At 39.1% G+C, this 20762-nt stretch overlaps 1 protein-coding gene across 3 annotated transcripts; it reads right to left on the bottom strand.

The window, feature by feature from the left end:
* Positions 1-4768: 4768 nt before the first annotated feature.
* Positions 4769-8238, bottom strand: LOC123995635 (H2.0-like homeobox protein). Of its 3 annotated transcripts, XM_046299280.1 has the most exons (4): positions 7672-8238; positions 6877-7053; positions 6404-6588; positions 4769-5497 (listed from the first exon to the last, which is right to left on the bottom strand). In XM_046299280.1, the coding sequence occupies exons 1-4, from the start codon at positions 8105-8107 to the stop codon at positions 5183-5185; spliced, it is 1113 nt and encodes a 370-aa protein (XP_046155236.1). In that variant the 5' UTR covers positions 8108-8238; the 3' UTR covers positions 4769-5182. The 3 variants fall into 3 exon arrangements, with proteins under 3 accessions (XP_046155236.1, XP_046155237.1, XP_046155238.1); XM_046299281.1 differs by lacking the exon at positions 6877-7053 and having other exon boundaries at positions 6404-6606; XM_046299282.1 differs by lacking the exon at positions 6877-7053.
* Between the last annotated feature and the right edge of the window lie 12524 nt (positions 8239-20762).

Genomic DNA, 20762 nt, shown 5'->3' with positions numbered 1-20762 from the left:
AACGTGTACTGCACTGACACAAATGACTGATGATTGGTTGAAATAAATTGATAATAAGAAGATTAGATTTCAGTGCAGCCTTTGACATTATTGATCATAACCTGTTGTTGAGAAAATGTTATTGTGACAATACAGAGGCGGATACAAGATGCAAGCAACGATGGTTTAATGAATACAGTTTACAACAGCAACAGGACAGACAGACTGTACTCAGACGGAATCCGACCCAGGGACTAGGGCGCATCTTCCAATGATAGCGTGCTGAGAAATCCAGGGGAGTATGTCCGGATGGGTAGGAAGGAGCACAGCAGATAATCCACACAAGGGCGGCGAGAGAAGAGCACAGACACACGACACAACCTCAGGGAAGTAACAACGATCTGACAACAAGAAACACTGGTTACAGAACATATAAAGGGAAGATAAGTGGTTCCAGCTGGCGCAGACAATCAGGCCGAGATTGGGAACCACGCCCACACAAACACGAGAGAGAGAGAGAGAGAGAGAGAGAGAGAGAGAGAGAGAGAGAGAGAGAGAGAAAGAGGAGAGAGAAAGAGGCAGTGGATTCATGAACCGTGACAGTTATGGCTTTTCAATATCTGCCATTTTGTGGATTCAGAGCTATCTATCTAATAGAACTCAAAGGGTTTTCTTTAATGGAAGCTTCTGTAATGTCAAACATGTAAAGTGTGGTGTACCGCAGGGCGATTCTTTAGTCCCTCTGCTCTTTTTCTATTTTTACCAATGACCTGCCACTGGCATCAAACAAAGCGTGTGTATCCATGTACACTGATGATTCAACCATATACACATCAGCAACCACAGCTAATTAAGTCACTGAAACCCTTAAAGAGTTGCAGTCTGTTTTGGAATGGGTGACCAGTAACAAACTGGTCCTGAACATCTTTTATTAAACTAAGAGCATTATATTTGGTACAAATTATTCTCTAAGTACTAGACCTGAGCTACATCTGGCAATGATTAATGTGGCTGTTGAACAAGTTGAGGAAAGTAAATTACTTCGTGTTACCTTAGATTGTAAACTGTCATGGTCAAAACATATAGATTAAATGGTTGTACAGAGAGGGAGAGGTCTGTCCATAATAAAGAGATGCTCTGCTTTTTTTACACTACATTCGAAAAATCAGGCTCTACTTTTGTCAGGCTCTACTTTTGTCTCATCTGGATTATTATCCAGTCATGTGATTGAGTGCTGCAAAGAAAGACCCAGTTAAGCTGCATCTGGCCCAGAACAGAGCGGCACGTCTTTCTCGTCATCGTAATCAGAGGTCTAATATAAATACTACACATGCCATTCTCGATTGGCTAAGAGTTGAGGAGAAACAGGCTGCAATCTTTCTTTCTTTTACAAGAAACATTAATGTGTTAAATTCCAAATTGTTTGCATAGCCAACTTACACATAGCTCTGAAACACTCACTTACGCAACCAGACGTGCCCACATAAGGGGTATTTTCACAGGCACCAAATCCAGAACAAATTCAAAAAAGCGTACAGTATTGTATAGGGCCATTATTGCATGGAACTCCCTTCCATCTCATATTGTTGAAATGAACAGCAAACACGGTTTCAAAAAACAGATAAAGCAACAACTCACGGCACCATGCCTATCCCCTTATTTGACCTAGATAGTGTGTGTGTATGTATTGATATGTAGGCTACGTGTGCCTACATATCATACATACACTTTTTAAAATGAATGTAGTTCTGTTATTGTTGATTAATGTTCTGTGTCATGTCATGTTTCATGTTTTGTGTGGACCCGAGGATGAGTATCTACTGCTTTCGCAAAAACTAATGGGAATCCTAATAGCATACCAAAAATACCAATTCAGCCATTAAACTCTATAACTGTTTTAAAGTCACCATTTGCCTCATGGTGAAATCGCTGAGCGGTTTCCTTCCTCTCCAGCAACTGGGTTAGGAAGGACGCCTTTATCCTTGTAATGATTGGGTGTTTTGATACCCCATCCAAAGTGCAATTAATAACTTCACCATGCTCAAAGGGATATTCAGTAGGTACCTTTATTTTTGAGGCTTTGGAAAACCTTCTTGATCTTTGAGGTTGGATCTGTGTTTGAAATGTACTGCTAGACTGAGAGACCTTACAGATAATTGTATGTGTGGGGTACAGAGATGAGGTACTCATTCAAAAAGCATGTTAAACACTATTATTGCACACAGAGTCAGTCCATCCAACTAATTATGTGACTTGTTAAGCAAGTTGACAAAAATATCTCAATTTAATCCATTTCAAATTTAGGCTGTAGACAACAAAATGTGGAAAAACTCAAGAGGTGTGAATACTTCCTGAAGGCACTGCATGCTTCTTTTCACACTTCCATTGGGACTGGACAAAGTGAGGTAATAAGCCCTATACCAACTTTGTATGGTCCATAATATGGTACTACAATATTGGCTGTCAGTAAGGGTATAGACTGTAGGCCTACTTTACTACATGGAGTTTACATGGAGATGATTGTGGACTTCAGGAAACAGCAGAGGGAACACCCCCTATCCACATCGATGGAACAGTGGTGGAGAGGGTAGCTAGTTTTAAGTTCCTCGGCATACACATCACAGACAAACTGAATTGGTCCACTCACACTGACAGCGTCGTGAAGAAGGCGCAGCAGCGCCTATTCAACCTCAGGAGGCTGAAGAAATTTGGCTTGTCACCAAAAGCACTCACAAACTTCTACAGATGCACAATCGAGAGCATCCTGGCGGGCTGTATCACCGCCTGGTACGGCAACTGCTCCGCCCTCAACCGTAAGGCTCTCCAGAGGGTAGTGAGGACTGCACAACGCATCACCGGGGGCAAACTACCTGCCCTCCAGGACACCTACACCACCTGTTGTTACAGGAAGGCCATAAAGATCATCAAGGACATCAACCACCCGAACCACTGCCTGTTCACCCCGCTATCATCCAGAAGGCGAGGTCAGTACAGGTGCATCAAAGCTGGGACCGAGAGACTGAAAAACAGCTTCTATCTCAAGGCCATCAGACTGTTAAACAGCCACCACTAACATTGAGTGGCTGCTGCCAACACACTGTCATTGACACTGACCCAACTCCAGCCATTTTAATAATGGGAATTGATGGGAAATGATGTAAATATATCACTAGCCACTTTAAACAATGCTACCTTATATAATGTTACTTACCCTACATTATTCATCTCATATGCATATGTATATACTGTACTCTACATCATCGACTGCATCCTTATGTAACACGTATCACTAGCCACTTTAACTATGCCATTTTGTTTACTTTGTCTACACACTCATCTCATATGTATATACTGTACTCGATACCATCTACTGTATGCTGCTCTGTACCATCACTCATTCATATATCCTTATGTACATGTTCCTTATCCCCTTACACTGTGTATAAGACAGTAGTTTTGGAATTGTTAGTTAGATTACTTGTTGGTTATCACTGCATTGTCAGAACTAGAAGCACAAGCATTTCGCTACACTCGCATTTAACATCTGCTAACCATATGTATGTGACAAATAAAATTTGATTTGATTTGATTTGAACATAACCTGCTATAAATAATATAGGCTGTTTTTAAATGTAATTAAAAGTTGTTATTATGCCTTTACTGTGTGGATTACAACGAACTCAGCAAGTAATGACTGCTAAATAAGGCGTATATAATTCTTCATTAGTTCAGCTGACTAACTTCAATGGTCTGTTACTCACTGGCTGCGTTTACACAGGTAGCCTATATATTCTATATGTTTAACTAATTGGACTTTTGACCAATCATATCAGCTCTGAAAAAGAGCTGATGTGGATAGGTCTGATGTGATTGGTCAAAATACCAATTAGTGGAAAAATGATTAGAATTGGGCTGTCTGTGTAAATGCAGCCACCAGCTTATTTTAGACACTTTAATTTACCTCCGAATGATTTAATCAATGTAACAGGACAAGGTAACCTACTGAAAATAAAATGAACTAAGGCAAACTGCTCCTTGAAAACGCATTGATAGGCTACCATTTTTTTAATACGACTTGCGTAAATTTGCATTCGTAAATGCAAACGGTTAGATGGTGTAGGAATTGTGAGAGACGGTCTGACTAACTTATTTGAAAACCCTTGATAAATTTTATCTATTTACACCAAATTGTTGAGATAAGTTATTACAGGCTCCACCATGTTTTCACATTCCATTTCGGCTTGAGTGTACCCATAATTAGTTTGCGTCTTATTCCCAAAAAGCTAAATATGACTTTATGAATGACGTAATTGCCATATAGAACGATAGACTAGGTAGGCTTTATGGATTATTTTAATTAAGCATGAAACATATATTCCACCCCTCTGATCATCTCACACGGTGAAATAAGGCCTACGTGGCAGCGAAGTCCAAACTTCAAATATTATTTTATCGGCATGTAAGATATGAGGAATTAAATAGTAAACCTATATCATCATCATGACCATCATCTTACTTTGTACATACTGTAGGAAACAAATGTACAATCGTAAATGTATAGCCTATGACGAAAATAAAATTGTATTATCCACTTCAGATAACTGTTTTTGGAGTGAATATTAGCCTGTAGGCTAGTCAAGACCATGTTAATTGTGAAGTTCTCTCTCCTTCAGTGATGTTTTCAGTATTTGATTAGACCCGAAAGAGGAAGTAATAATGGGCCCAATAATGCAATTAAAAGATAATAATATTATTAATAATAATATAACATATGACATTTAATCGAAAATCAAAAGAAAGACATTTTTATTTTTATTTACAATATTTTCAGTGCAAATAATTATTGAAAAATATAAAATACAACATGATTTATTAACGCTTCCAGAGTAAATTACATTAACATTGTGTCATTTTCTGGGATTTCAGAACGCGGAACACCTGTTTCAGATTAAAATTCACAAAAGAATATTTCCTTAATTTGAGGAAAAAGTCATGCACATCGCCTAATACTGACTGACAGAGCTGAAAGATGGAAGGAGTCGAAAGTAAAAATAATAATAACCCATAGCCTCTGCAGTAGGGCATCCTACTAGCCCTCCATTTTAAGACAAACTTCACTCTGTATATCAATTTATCAAAATAATATTTATATTAAATTATTAATGTTACATTTTAAAAAAATACACTCATATTGCACTCATATTTACATGTGTGATGATGCCACAGTTTCTGTGAGGGCACCGACTGAAGTTGCCTCTTCCGTACTCACAGGGATGGCCCCGGTCATGATCACACTAGTTTTGTTATGCTCAGAAATGTCCACGTCACTCTTGTCCTCCTGTCCTTCCTCGAATTCGGACTCGCAGCTCGCTTCACTCTCACACTCGGACACTTCCGGCTCTTTGGGCTCGGCCTCTGTCAGTGACTTGCCTAGTGTCTCCTTCTCCTTGTCCTTCTGTGCCTGGGCTTCTTTCGAATGCCTCCACTTCATGCGCCTGTTCTGGAACCACACTTTGACCTGACGAGAAAGTGCAAAAGCTCGTTTAGATGTCGACAACACGATCCTGATGCCTAGGCTAGTCGCCAACAGGTTGACAATTAATTTTGCTCCATATAAATATGACCCAGATACCTAATTGATAGCATAAAAGGACAGTCTCTACATAACACAACAAAACCGTATAGATACGGAAATCATAGCCTACATTTCATAATGAATAACTTGACAGTAGCCTAAAGTTAACATTACATTTACATTACATTTAAGTCATTTAGCAGACGCTCTTATCCAGAGCGACTTAATGCAGAATAAAACAACAGTGTGGGTAAAGCTGGGCATACGTTGCGTAAATGTGGGCCTATAGCCTACAAAAACAAATTGTTATTAACACATCAGCTGGGCTATAGGCTAGTATTATGTGTATTGCTTAACCCAATGGAGTTACGTAAGATTATGACCTTTCTCCATTTGCAATAACTTATTGTAAATCGACTTTCATTTCCCTAAAAGTTCTCGATTGCGAAATTCTGAAGTTGCCTACTAGGATATATTACCGGGTGTGTCCTCTGAGTGGCGGCTTCCTGTCTTAACAACACAAGACCAGGGCTCTATTCAATCCGTATCGCGAAAGTTCAGCGTTACGGCATTATTGAAATTTAAAGACAATGTTCATGATTTAGCGGAGACTGCATTCACGGTAAACGCTCATATGTCGGCTCAGTCGCAAATTACTTTTAGGGTATATTTCTATCGCGCAATCTTTAACACTTCAGCTAAACTTATTGAATATATATTATACTATTAGGCATATCTTTCCATCTCAAGAAGAAATTATTCTTAAAATAACTCAAACATGTGCATATAGTCCATAATACAATGTCCAAAAAATTGGGGCCTATGGGCTACATGATGCAAGTAACGTACCTGTGCATCTGTTAGGCCAAGCATTGCAGCCAGTTGTTTTCTGTCGGGTTTGGTGACGTATTTCTGTATTTCGAATCGTTTCTCAAGTCCTTTTCTTTGCAGGTTGGAGAAGACCGCTCGCGACCAGGACCTCTTCCTTTTGTATGTCTGCGGTATCGTGTCTTTTGTGAGGACAGCATACGGACCTGTATAAATAAAGGGACATAAAGGTTGAGCAATGTTATTTATTCGTTCAAATTTCAAAGTGCAATGGTAAATTATAGTTGGATATCCTAGAAAAGTGGTGTCATGCCATCAAACATGCCAAATTATATTCACTTGAAAAACACGATCTACAGAAGATAGGCCTATGGTTTAAAAACACTGAGAAAAGTCTGAATAATAACGGCTATGTACCAATATTGTTTCAGTCCTGAAATGCCATGTGTGCGGAAAATGTCCCTATGTAGCCTATGTGCTGACGGCTACACTACCTGGGAAGGTGTCCTGAAACTGATGCTGCCCTGATTGCCTGGCGCCGTTTAGTGAGCTCATCGTGGAGGACGTGTCGCTCATCGCTGGGTCTATGGATGCGAAGTACTGGTTCGCCGAGGGCTGCACGGGCATGTGGATCCCTGACTGACGATTCGAGCTAACAATGGACGTAAGATCTGTCACAGGGCGAGAGATAAATAAGTAAGAAATTACCGCAACGTATGAAATACGTTTTTACCATTTGTCAATGGTAAAACTTTTCACCTAAAAATGACTTTGGTGTGCGAGTCTGAATGTTTAAACCTTTATTTAACTAGGCAAGTCATTTTAGAACAAATTCTTATTCACAATGACGGTTTAGGACCAGTGGATTAAATGCCTTGATCAGTGGCTGAACGACAGATTTTTACCTTGTCAGCGGGGGGATTCGATCTAGCAACCTTTCGGTTAGTGGCCCAACACTAGGCTATCTGCCGTCCCAAGCTAAATAATACCTAGTTTTATAGTGAGGCAGCTGTGGCAGCTTGGATGTTCATATAGAGGTTTTGTGTGCGTAAATAATAAAGTGCATGATGTAGTCACTGTGGTTTAGGTGCCTTCGAGGTCAGTAATTTATAAACGTAGCCTTTAATTAAGTCAATGCAGCCACATTTAAAAAACTAAAAAGTGCCTTTACAACATCATGGCATTCTTGAATGCTTTCTATGGCAGTAAAATAATCTTGATGTAGGCCTATAAATAGTTCATAGAGAATTCATTTTGACAACGGTATGAAAGTTCATTTAAAAGGTTACCTCTTAAAGACAATATGTCTTTTGTTTTTGAGTCGAAGTCTGTTGACAATATCCGATCGATTCCGAACTTGAGGTCCTTACTTGATGGTGGAGGAGCTTGTTGGGAATTGAAACTCGTTCTAGATACAGACGTTAAGTGTATTCCGTGCCTGTGATATGGAGACCCGGGGTTCAGTCTCCCACCGTAGACCGACTGTTCTGGCCCCACCGGGGAAGGACGCAACGGAGATCCAGAGGTGTGGACCTGAGAACGGTGTCCCATATGAGCCATGAGGGCCGAGGATCCCGGGATGTTCTCGGAATCCCCAACCTGCAAAATGTCAGCAATGCAAAATGAGGGCTTCTTCATTGTATCCACAGCGAAACCACCCGCGCAATAGGCAGACCAAAGACTAAAATTTGATGCGTAAAACGGATTGAGTCCTGCCGTATACATCCTGAACTCGTAATGTTGCCCCTCGGTTGATCACAAACGATGATAGAACAATAAATGTAACGTTGAGTTAACTGTAGTCAGAAAGGCTGCCGTCTTTGTGTAAGTGCCAGAAATCTCTCACACAACTCTGACATGTTAGTCTTTGGTCTAAGTACTTCAACGTTGAAGTTTTTCCTCTGACACGGATTGGTTGCTTTCTAGCCAATAGAAGTTTGGTTTCGACACCCAAACACGCCCTTGTGATGGAAATGTGCAGAGTTAAGTGAAGCTAATGACCATATATTGAATATCTTCATAAACATTTTCAACAGCAGTCACATGCAACATCATCATCTTCGTCACTATCTTGTTCATCGTGGATGGCATGCAGCAACGACAACAATAAATGCAAGGGCAAACGTCTTCTGCAAGATGAACATGTACACATGTCGAATAATGTAATTACGTTTATCCTTGCACTCGGCTTTTAGGCATTCGCCTGTATTTGTTTCTAAATACTTAAAAAAAAAGTTGATACAAAAATTATTAGGCTGCACTAGTGGAATCACATTTTCATATTTTCTGCATTGGGTTGGGTGTTTTGTCGCTCAAATGGCAAAACAACTGCAAATTAAACGATTTAGGGTACAAAAAAAGTAAACACGGACAATATTGAAGATTGCATTTGACAAAGATTTCATATTTTTGTGCCATGTTTAATTTCTGACAATATCATCAATCGAACATCATACATTTGAGGTTACAGGCTAAAACAAGTGAAGTACCACGATCTACATGGTATATGTAGCGCCGAGTGCAGGAAATTATAGTTTCTATTGGATTCAGATTACTCTGTTTTTTATGGGCTGTGATTCGTGCGAAATGAGCAGATATGCCTGTTGGATTTTTCTCAAAATAGAATAATATATAATAATAATATATGCCATTTAGCAGACGCTTTTATCCAAAGCGACTTACAGTCATGTGTGCATACATTCTATGTATGGGTGGTCCCGGGGATCGAACCCACTACCCTGGCGTTACAAGCGCCATGCTCTACCAACTGAGCTACAGAAGGACCATAACATGTTTAACTATTTTAGGATACAGCAGCAATCCTTATTTCTTCCTTGGTAGAGGGGGAAACTTTATAATTACTGTTAGAACTTCCTTTTTTCAATATTTGTGCAACTTTATCTCGACCTGCAAGTTGCATGGTGACGCAAATCCGTCCCTATGCTCATAATAAACAGAGGAAATCTATTCCCCTCTTAAACGAAAACAAAATTAACTTCAGAGGCAATACTTCACCGGGTAACGAACATAATGGGGGGCTGATTATTATAACAATTACAAATATGTATGGGTAAATTGTATTTTTTAAGTATTATTGTAAGCAGGATTAGGTCTATACTTTTTGTAATTTTACATGGATAATAATATAAAAATAATCACAATCATAATCAGCATCATCATAACAATAAAAGTACAATCATATCCATATTGATAATAATATAAAATCGTTTACTCGTGGAATATTGTTGTTGTTTTTTAATAAAACGGAATCTCTATAACGTGCTTACTTTCTCATACACTCCTCTAAAATTGAAAAAGTAGTGTGCTTGTGTGTTTGTTTGCCTGCGTGCATGTCTGACATGGAGACGAGTTTGTATCGTGCAGGTACACGTTCCCAAATTCCCACGCCACGGATATAGGCCCATGCACTGTTTAACCCATTGTCATTACTGCATTCATTAGACTTGATTCATTGCCGGCAGGATCTATGACCCTGACTGCCTGCTATCGTGGTGTTTTCGGATGACACTTTTCCGGGTTCAAATTAGAAATTAAATGTAGGCTAACGTTTGCCCCCGATCATGCAGTCAAAACAATCCAGGGAAAAGGATGTAGCAGAGGCACAAAGGGTTACCACGCCTAAGTTATTTCAGGTGCGGATGAGCCTTCAGAGGGAAGCATTAAAACATGCACACTAAAACATGTCAAGGCACTGGAGGCTTGACACTCAAGAACGTCAGTAAAGTCAGTAAAATAGTGCCATTTAATTTAGGAAATGATTTCATAGTGAGTGAAGGTCAGGTTTGTCCAGTTGAAAATTAAAGTATGACCCATGTGACAAAGGCCTACAGTTATTGTTTCAGCTCTGATAAAATTGTTTATTTGCCTTTAGTTTTCAATTATATCAATGCAGGTTTGTGTTTAAACACCGTAACATTGTAATAGCTACACATCGTCCATTTAAAAGTGCTTTGTATTATAGTTTATACTGGAAATGTTGATTGAGGCTATCAGAACTTCCTAAGTGTATAAGCACGTTGAAAAAGAAAATGTCAAACCATGCATGAGTCCCAGTAAACAGTGGCAGATAAAAAATATATATAAGTTTGACAGCTCCAGCTGACTTCAAGCCTATTGTTGTCAGTTGATTTCTCAGTGTGTATTTTTCAGGTTTAATGGTATAAGCACGTTGAAAAAGAAAATGTCAAACCATGCATGAGTCCCAGTAAACAGTGGCAGATAAAAAATATATATAAGTTTGACAGCTCCAGCTGACTTCAAGCCTATTGTTGTCAGTTGATTTCTCAGTGTGTATTTTTCAGGAAGGCTTATCCGAGCTCAGGAAGGCTGATTGAGCGCCTCATCTAACAACTCTCTCGGATCAGATTTTGGGAGTCAATTAAATCATTTCCATTACTACACTGAGAATTATTACTCTACTCTGGTAAAACGTCGACCCAGGCCAAGATGACTATTTCTGGCAATGTTTGTCTCAGGAAGGAACTTTCGTAGATTTAATGGGACCTGGGCCATTGTACACGGCCTTCTGTATGGCATAGTGCCATTATTTTCAAAGCAAAAAAATATATTTTTAAGGGAGTTATCCAACGTCAATTGAAAACAGGATTATCCCGTTTGTAACCCCAAATGTGGCTTTTATTATATGTATTCATATTTTAATCAGTTCTGTTTAATAGGTCCCCATGTTATGAGGGAAATGGACTCTCCATCATGTGAAAAGGTCTAGATGTTTTTGAGGATTGTTTCAGGGTGTCTGTCCGCCCACTGGTTCAACAAACATCAATTGTCTGTGTTATGTCTGTGTTGGTCCATATGAGTATTCCCATGACCTCTTTGACAGAGGGTTGGGACACCAGGCTAGCACAAAAAATATATCCCTACATGTCTCAGTAGGCCCCATTAGGACACAGACCACATTATCCAGGTTTTGAATCTAATAGGGGAGAGCTCTTAATGTATTCCTTTATTTGCGATTGAAACATCATCTAAATGCATCAGGACCCTTTGGGAGACTTAGGCTGTTTGTTTTTGTTGCTGAATATTTGGAGGCCTATCAGTGTTGGACTGTTGCTAGGGCCAGCCAAGAGGAGAGGAGCTATAGCCCAGCTGCCCATCAGTGGAGACAGGACTCATCACGCAGGAAACATAACAATCTAAATATCCTTATCTTCCACCACTGATCATGGGAAAATATGGAAACCTCGTGGATTTTCCCCTACCCTTTAGGCCAGCAATCACCATCCGGAGAGTTCCACTCATATGGCCATTAAATGTAACTCCACAAACTTCATCACAGGCTATAACAGTGATTGTCTCTGAATATGTCCACCCCAGACAAGTGACTCATAAATGCCCTCTTGTACCAATCCAAATGGGGAAGTGATCTATATCCCTAGTATATTTAGCTAATGAATAAGTCACAAACACATTTTATTAAATCCATATATAATGACTTTTCAAAGTTAGTAGGGCTAGTTGTAATTCAACTCCCTCCTCCCAATTAAATATAATTGTCAAATGTTTTTCTTTCCCCATCTCTTTGAGAAAAAAGAGAGCAAAACCCTATACTTACCACTCAAACAGAAACATCCAGATTTATAATGCCAACAGCCAAACCTGAATGTAGTTTAATATCCACAGTTATTGTGGTTTTAGGCCATATTAAACTCAAATAAAAATAATTAACCAGAAGGCACATCATTAAAATCACATCATTGAAAAGGAAGATCCTGAAAGGTTACAGTGTGGGCGACATTATCTTTTTTTTCTCTCCATTTGTGGTCATAGAATTATACTGTTCTCCTACCTTTGCCCCACAGAAGAGTATAGATAAAACATTACGTGGTCATTAGATGGACATTGGGAGTGGTAGACTAACTACACTCGCCTCAGTCTGCCCTGTCGTTTAAACAATCGAAGGGCTTATTTAATGGAAGCTTTTAAATATGATGGTGTCCCAGTGTCTGTACATTAACAACCTTTGTGTTTACATAAAAACAGCCCCGTTGCAGATTAAAGTCGCTCCCCTCTTCGGCTCTTGTGACTGGTGCATTTAGGGCTTTCTGATTACTCCCTGGGTCAATGTACACAGGGTTAAATCACATTTGCTGAGTACTCCGGGGTTACAGCGCTAAATAAGAGAGGAGACTAATGGAAACGTAAAAGGTCATCATAACAAACCATTACTTCTTTTTCTCTCCCAGTGTCCTGGCAGTCATCCCATGAGGCCGAGAAGATTCGAGGAACAGTGCGCACTCTGTGTAATGACGCCCATGTGACCGATGGCCCAGGTCACTTGGCAACCCCGTGGGCCAAAAAAACTCTAGTTATAGGCTCTCTTTAAGTATTGTCTGCGACTGTGTGCTAGAGTGATCAATGTTGCATGTATTTAGCGCAACCCTTCACCATTGAGGTAAAGCAGAGCCTCTAAGGGCCGCGGCGATAGATCTGTACCAATGTCACACACTGTAAAATTGTTGTAATAACAAGCCGATGTGGAAACAATTGCGAGGGGTTAGCACCTGTACTTACCAGATGTGGCCTACTAGAGCTGAATAACGTTCAATAGGCCTAGAACATTACACAGCCTTATTTTAACTTCTGAAAATGATTGTTGTAGTCTACATCAGCCATAATGTTCTCTACCTGATTTATGGCCGTTAACAAAACAATTAAATCAAGGTTATGATCGGGCGTGTTCTTGCAGAGCGACATTTCACACTCCAAGTATCATCTTGATGTATTCCAGTTTTGTCAACGCTCCAGAGCTGTCCAAACAGACCGTGTTTTATTACCTCTCCCTGAAAGTACAGCTGTCAAAATTACGAATGTATAGGACTTGTCATTAAGCCAGAAACATCGTCTTAGCAATGCCAAAATGAGACAATAACATACATTGAACAGTCATAATAGTTATTATATTTAATTTCCGAATCTTCATCGCGAATCTGGGTAGTATGTGGGAATACTATGCGTCAAGATCTATTTCAATGCCTTGTAATTGAATTGATTTGACATAAATCAAAATGTACAGCATCGAATATATAAAGTAGCCTAACAAAAATATGAATACTCTTATTAATTTTGAGAGCAAGACAAATTCACATTTTTGTTATAGGCCCCAGGCCTATATATTATCCTAACGTTTTGTAAATATCATATCCATCTTTGGGTGGCAATAATGTTCTCTAATAAATCCGTATTCCTTTTCTTTGTGCAGTTTTCATTATGGACACCGGGGCAGCCACAATTAGCCTACAGCACTTCCTCCCCCAGGACACCAATGCACTTTCACTTATAAAGATCACACCCCAGGGAGCACAGGTCCCGAGGCATCCATATACATGTGTTTAAAAAATACACCAATAATAGTTTTTCCACACAATCCCAAGCGCCCTATTTCATGTACAGTTTTAATGTAGGCTAATGCATTTTAAAATAGATTTTATCATGTCAGCCTAAAGGTCATCAGATAATAGACAATACAGATACAGTAGCCTCATTTGTTTTTATTATGAAATGAAGTTTCTTTGGAAGCACGTGAAGCTATTTGGCTGTTATGCCAACTATAGTGGATTGTGAATATCAGTAGCCAAATTGTATTTATTCCGGCTAAATAATTAATTAATAACTGAAGGTGAATATATTGTTATTACATGTGTCTATTGCTTATCTCTACAGGCTATTGTTAATAAAGAAGGGTTACTAAATGTAGCCTTATCAAGTTGTAGGCTACCCAGGGCTTTTGGGTGCAATTTACCTTTCAGGCACACACACACACACATTTACAAAATTATATTAGCTAACAAACCCTTCGTTGTAGACATTGCCTTTATTAAAATGTATAAGGTGCAGTGTTGCTGTGTAGGTCTAGTTTACCTGGGTATGATAGGATACCCCACTTATACATTCTTCAGGCTAGCCTACATTACCAGTTAAGCTGCTCATTTCTTCACAGCTCCTCTCTATTGATTCACCAAGTAGGTTACAGTTTGGCCTAGTCTGGGTATCAGTCTTTTTTAGGTAACATTCCACTGAAATCTTTGGCATATAACAGGAGTGAAATGCAATAACTGAAGAGAGATGGCAACCAGGCTACAGTTGGCCTTTAAATAAAAGGCTATATTCTAACATCATTCTTTGTAATCGGAAACAATTTTTGAAATCGGAAACAATTTATTGTTTTATGTGATCAGAGATTCTAGTCCCCGTGCAGTTCCTTATTTGGAGTCCTTATTCCAGCCTAATAAACTCTCGATACACAGGTCAACTTTAACAAAATGCTGTCATCTAGTGGTGGTTCTTAGAAACAACCTGTCATTTAAACAAATGGAACTTGTAATTTGAGCTAAATAGACTGTGCTTTCACAGGCAGACCAATTCTGATATATTTTTCAGATCAGCTCTGAAAAGTATCTGATGTGATTGGTCAAAAGACCAATTTGTGGAATAAAATATCAGAATTTGGGCTGCAGGTTAGAGCATTGGGTCAGTAACTGTTGTTCTACACCTGAACAAGGCAGTTAACCCACTGTTCCTAGGCTGTAATTGTAAATAAGACTTTGTTCTTAACTGACTTGCCTAGTAAAATAAACAATTGGGCTGCCTGTGCAGATAAACACTCCAAACAGCCTACCCGGCCGCTCGGAGGTGCCCGCATGATCATAAAGCACACCGTTCGTTTGTATCAAATTCCAATGACAAAACTGGTGGCGTCAAAAATGCCATTTCAGAATGTGGGAGGGACATGTCCACCCGGTCCCCAGTCAACGTTGCGCCCCTGGTTATGTGCAGGGGCGCAAAAACATTCTCTTTTTGTCTTAACCATCACTGCGCTTCCCAACAATGTCTCAATTCGGATTACAACTTGGTCGGTGCTATCCGCAATCCTTTGGGCTTCTCAACTCTGACGTTTAATTTAAATGGTTAATGTAAGGGTTATGGTTAGGGTAGTGGATTAGGTTAGGTTTTAGAGTAGGGACGTCCCAAGGATCCCACATAGCAATAACCATTAAGGTGGGATCCCGGTTAGCACTAACTATTACTACACATTGGGCTATATTTAGTGCATTGAGTGTGACACAGCATCAGGGAGGTTTTTCTCCAAAAATGTCGATGTAGATCATCAAATCCAGGCACGTTGAGCGTATTGTGGACAACGCGCTTCTCCACTGAAACCAGTGCTGTTCAATTCCGGTCCTGGATGGCCGAAACACTTCTGAGTTTTGTTTCTACCTGGTAGTTATTTGCACTCACCTGAATCAGTCCCTGATTAGAAGGAGAGGATGAAAACCAGAAGTGTTTTGGCCCTCCAGGTCCGATATTGAACAGCCCTGGCCTAAACTAATGCACAACAGGCTTGTCAAGTACGAATAATTTGGTGGGATTGTTCCCGTTTCTTATCCCAATAAGCAATCTATTTGTCTTTCCTCATACCACAAGTTCAGCTGTGGTCAGAATGTTAAAGATCCAGCTGTCCACTTGACAGTCTGCTAAGGAAATAAACTGCCCCGTAGAGACTCACTTTCGATATAGTTTCAATGTTTCATTTAAATGGCAAGGTTTAAAGAGGTAGCCCATGCTATGTATTTTGTAAGGCATGCATGTATGTATAGCTTTTTGCATGTATAGGTGTATTTCACTTTTCAGAATCGCCCATCATAATGACATTAGTTTTCTATTCTTAAGATTAAAACTTTGAGTAGACACACAGTGAAGGACATGGTTTTCAGAATTTACAGATCAAACTTATCTTGGATTGAGTTGAAACCATATCCATTTTACTAGACTACCACATCACATAATACAACTAAGCCATTACATTTGATGGAAATATTGTCTTTCAGTTTCATGTATCGGAAATGTAATCTAACAGCAGAACAACAGGATCACTGATCTCTATTGGATGTTCCAGATGATCCAGCTGCAGTTGGTTGATTGCAGCTCCCTGTGGTTTGCATTGAGGATATGATGGCGTTTAACCTCTGGCCCCAATTAGGTTCTAAACTATTAGGGAGGAAGTTTTGCTGGTAGCATGCAGGGCCAAGTAGAACTCCAGCTGGTGGCCGGTGGCCAGCTGGTGGCCGGTGTTGGTATGACAGGAGACAGGTGAAACTGGACACCTGCACTGGCTTGGATATTCATTTTTAAAGGGGAAGGACAAGTTATACATTTGGCAGATGTTTGTAACCTTTGTATCATAAATAACCATTATAGCATAATCTTTAGTATACTGATGAATGTTGGTCAAAATGCAGAAATCCTGGGTCATTTTACCAATTCAGTGAAACAAAAAAAAAAAAATGATTTCGCCGAATTTTAACATTCTGGCATAAAGAGCACATTTTCAATTTCATAAAAAAAAGTTTGCGCATCTCAAGAGGTTAAAGAAATAAATTACTGTAGTAAGGGACTGTACGTTTTTTTGTAATGTGGGAAACTTAGAGAAAATTGGATCGCTGAAATTAAAATGGATGAGCCTCCCGTTAGTAAAATATTTTTTACCCCGATCCTCCTGTACGCTTGAAAAAACATGTGACCCTCCCCTATACCCAAAATAATAATTAAAACATAAAGTGGATAGCAGAGAACATGCCTACCGTTTACCCTCACTCCTAGGACAGACCAGAGCCTTAGATATGCAGTTTTAGAAACTGTTCTTCGTTTTGTAAGCATTACTACATGGCAAAGCAGCCAGAAGATTGTGGTTTGCAGGTCATAAAAGCACTGATAAAGGGTGAACATATATCCATTATCATAAAAGCACTGCATGAATCTCTCATCTTATTTGCGGTCCGAGAAAGAAAAAAACTTTTAATAAACGCATTTCATGGAAGTCTACGTAATTTTATATGACTGGAGACAAACAGAATGTTTTTTTTTCATACCACAATAGAGCATAACAATGCATGAGCGCATGCTGCAGCACCGGAGATGTTTTGATTTCGATACAGACTTTTGTTTAAAAAAAAGAATAGTCTAAGTTTGGAACAGTGCTAAAGTTGAGCCCAACAGAACCAGTTACATGGTCCTTCTGTAGCTCAGTTGGTAGAGCATGGCGCTTGTAACGCCAGGGTAGTGGGTTCGATCCCCGGGACCACCCATACGTAGAATGTATGCACACATGACTGTAAGTCGCTTTGGATAAAAGCGTCTGCTAAATGGCATATACTACTACTAAACTATCTGACCATTAATGCATTCGAGAAAAAGGCATTAGTTGTTTAACACAGCATATCATCAGGTAGGCCTATATGCACTTGTAACATAAAATCATTTGGGAAACTATCATTTTCTAATAGATTCTTATTCATTCCATGATATTGTTGTTACAAAATAGATGTGTTGACTGTGATTAGGGTATGGGAATATAAGAGCATCTGCTAGGCTAAATTAACTAGTCATGCATAGCTCACCACATAATCCTCAAACCAAAGACTGGCCAAACACATTCAAAGGCACTGTATAGCCTAATAAGGCATTTTTCGTTTCATGATTATTTAATTCTAAGACATTTAAAATATATATATTTTATACTGCCTAAATGCTCAATTTATAGTCATGTTGTTGAAGTACTGTTGTAGATGTGAAAAGCTGAGCACTCCTGCTAGCCTGTATTGTGTAACAAAGCCTCAGACCTGGCGGCAGAACGAATCAGTTCGACTGGCCTTTGATTTCCATAGGGTGGAAAGCTTTTTCACAGGACCTCCTAAGTGTGATCGCATTCCTATGCGCATTTTCTTCAAACATTTGCACATCAATAATAACATTTTCGTTTCTCAAAATCATTGTCACATGGTTAATCATAAAAATCTGAAGTAAAATGATAAAATGATAAAAATCATGTGATCCATTGGCGGCTAAAGAAATGAGAGCATATAACTCAGAGATACAGCAGTAGGCCTATAACTTCCCTCGTCATAAAATACATAAGCCTTAAAGCCGACAAATACAAACAGTAGAAAATATCATGAGGAAAATTCCGGTTCTTTCAATCACATTCATCTATCTACTCAAACGCTCTGCCTCCCTTTCTATGTGACTTGACTGTAGCTTGTGCAGCAGAAGTGCAACATCGTATCAACTCATCATTTGATCCGTCTGGACGCTGTAGCTAGCAAACGTGCAGCAGTGTATCAACTAGCCTATTGAAGGCCCTCAGTTTCCTGCGCCAGTGAGCTCGGGACAGAAAGCTGTTTTTATGACGTTTCCACGGCATATATATGGGATAATAAGGTCCTTATATGTTGCTCTTTTATATTGCTTGATGATTATCGAGGCCAGGGGTGTTGTAAAGATTTTTCAAATACTGGGGAACCACAGTATCTTTCGCAATGGATGTTAAAAAACAGACTTCGTTGGCGAAGAAAAAATGAGTGGTGTACATGGTGAGTTAAGACAATCAGAAATCAGACATTGCAAAATAGGCACTTTCCTACATTCTAGACAGAGACGCACCATATTTTCAGCTCACCCTCCCCAACTCTTCTTCTTGATGCAATATTTTAAATAAGAGACATTATCTTCACACATATTTTAGACGCTTTTTACTGACAGCCGCAACTCAATCCGCTAGACCTAATGCCAAGCGCAGACTGGTGATTTGAAACAATCCACATGACTGTATTTTAATCTTCTGTGGTTAAATCCTGGTCTCGTGTGAAGTATTTTGAATTATTTAATTTAAACAGGAGTCATTATATATATATATATATATGCACTGTTAGAATGCTGCATTGCCCTAAAGTAAATGGATGTTTCGCCAAAATTATATATATATATATATATACTTATAGATATATATATATATATATATATATATATATATAATTTTGGCGAAACATCCATTTACTTTAGGGCAATGCAGCATTCTAACAGTGCACTGTGCACCCGCAAACTTTCCTTTCTAATTCGCAAGAGGCTGAAACCAGAGATCTGTAGCCTATAATGACGAGCTGCTTTATGTCTTCGTATTTGTCCCAAAGGCGGGAAAACAGGCTACAAGCTGAAGTCTGCATATTATTCCCATAGAAATGCATTGGGTTTATACTGGACATAATTTGGAGTTTATATATATGTTTTAAATATATATATTTTTTAAACCTTGATTTAACTAGGAAAGTCAATTAATAACAAATTCTTATTTTCAATGACGGTGGGTTAACTGCCTTGTTCAGGGGCAGAACGACAGATGTTTACCACAAGCAGGCTGTCATGTGCCTTTTATTGAGGAGTGGCTTCCATGTGGCCACTCTACCATAAAGGCCTGAGTGATGCAGAGATAGTTGTCCTTCTGGAAGGTTCTCCCATCTCCACAAAGGAACTCTAGAGCTCTGTCAGAATGACCATCGGGTTCATGGTCACCTCCCTGACCAAGGCCCTTCTCCCCCGATTGCTCAGTTTGGCCGGGCGGTCAGCTCTAGGAAGAGTCTTAGTGGTTCCAAACTTTTTCCATTTAAGAATGATGGAGGCCACTGTATTCTTGGGGATATTCAATGCTAAAGACATTTTTTGGTACCATTCCCCAGATATGTGCCTTGCTTTGTCATTGTGGGGTATTGTGTGTAGATTGCTGAGATTTGTTTTTTTAAAGAAATACATTTCAGAACAAGGCTGTAACGAAATTTTTTGGGGAAAGAGTCAAGGGGTCTGAATACTTTCAGACGGCACTGTATATATATATATATATATATATATATATATATATATATATATATATATATATATATATATATATATATTTACCCCAAACAATATTGGGGATTTGAATTTATGCAGACAATTGCATTGATGGAAGCCACAATCTTTCTGCAATATTAAAGCTGATCTACCCACTCTTCTTTTTAAAAAACACCTAGTAGCCTAAAGTCAAATAAAAATGAAGACTGTTTAAATTAAATAGGCCTTCTCAAATAACCCTACTTTCAGCACCAATACGCTGTCCATCTCCACAGCTGCCACTTCATAGTCAGGAATGGGTAGGTTACTTTCTAGATGTAATCCGTTACAGTTGCTAGTTACCTGTCCAATATTGTAATCGATATCGTAACTTTTGGATTACCCAAACTCAGTAATGTAATCTGATTACATGCCGTTACTTTTAGATTACTTCCCCCTTAAGAGGCATTAGAAGACAAAAAATGTACAGTAAAAGTCTAAATTTGGACACACCTAATCATTCAAGGGTTTTTCTTTATTTTTACTATTTTCTACATTGTAGAATAATAGTGAAGACATCAAAACTATGAAATAACACATATGACCAAGGAGCTGTTGACGTTGTAAAGTTTCTAAAATTCATGCAAAATCGAGTGAGATGAAAATGGACAAACCTAAGGGTGTGCAATGTGTAGGCACACTG

The sequence above is a fragment of the Oncorhynchus gorbuscha genome, linkage group LG14, assembly GCF_021184085.1.
Source record: "Oncorhynchus gorbuscha isolate QuinsamMale2020 ecotype Even-year linkage group LG14, OgorEven_v1.0, whole genome shotgun sequence".
NCBI lineage: Eukaryota > Metazoa > Chordata > Actinopteri > Salmoniformes > Salmonidae > Oncorhynchus > Oncorhynchus gorbuscha.
The sequence above is the reverse complement of the archived record's forward strand: the minus strand, read 5'-3'. Positions and strand labels throughout refer to the sequence as shown.

Bases quoted from the DNA above. Each gene is read 5' to 3' on its own strand.
- LOC123995635 (XM_046299280.1), bottom strand. From the start codon at position 8,107: ATGTATACGGCAGGACTCAATCCGTTTTACGCATCAAATTTTAGTCTT. The intron at 6,589-6,876 runs GTAGTGTAGCCG...TTATTTATACAG, and splicing joins GTTTCAGGACACCTTCCCAG to GTCCGTATGCTGTCCTCACA. The intron at 5,498-6,403 runs GTACGTTACTTG...CTTTCTCGTCAG, and splicing joins TTGGCCTAACAGATGCACAG to GTCAAAGTGTGGTTCCAGAA.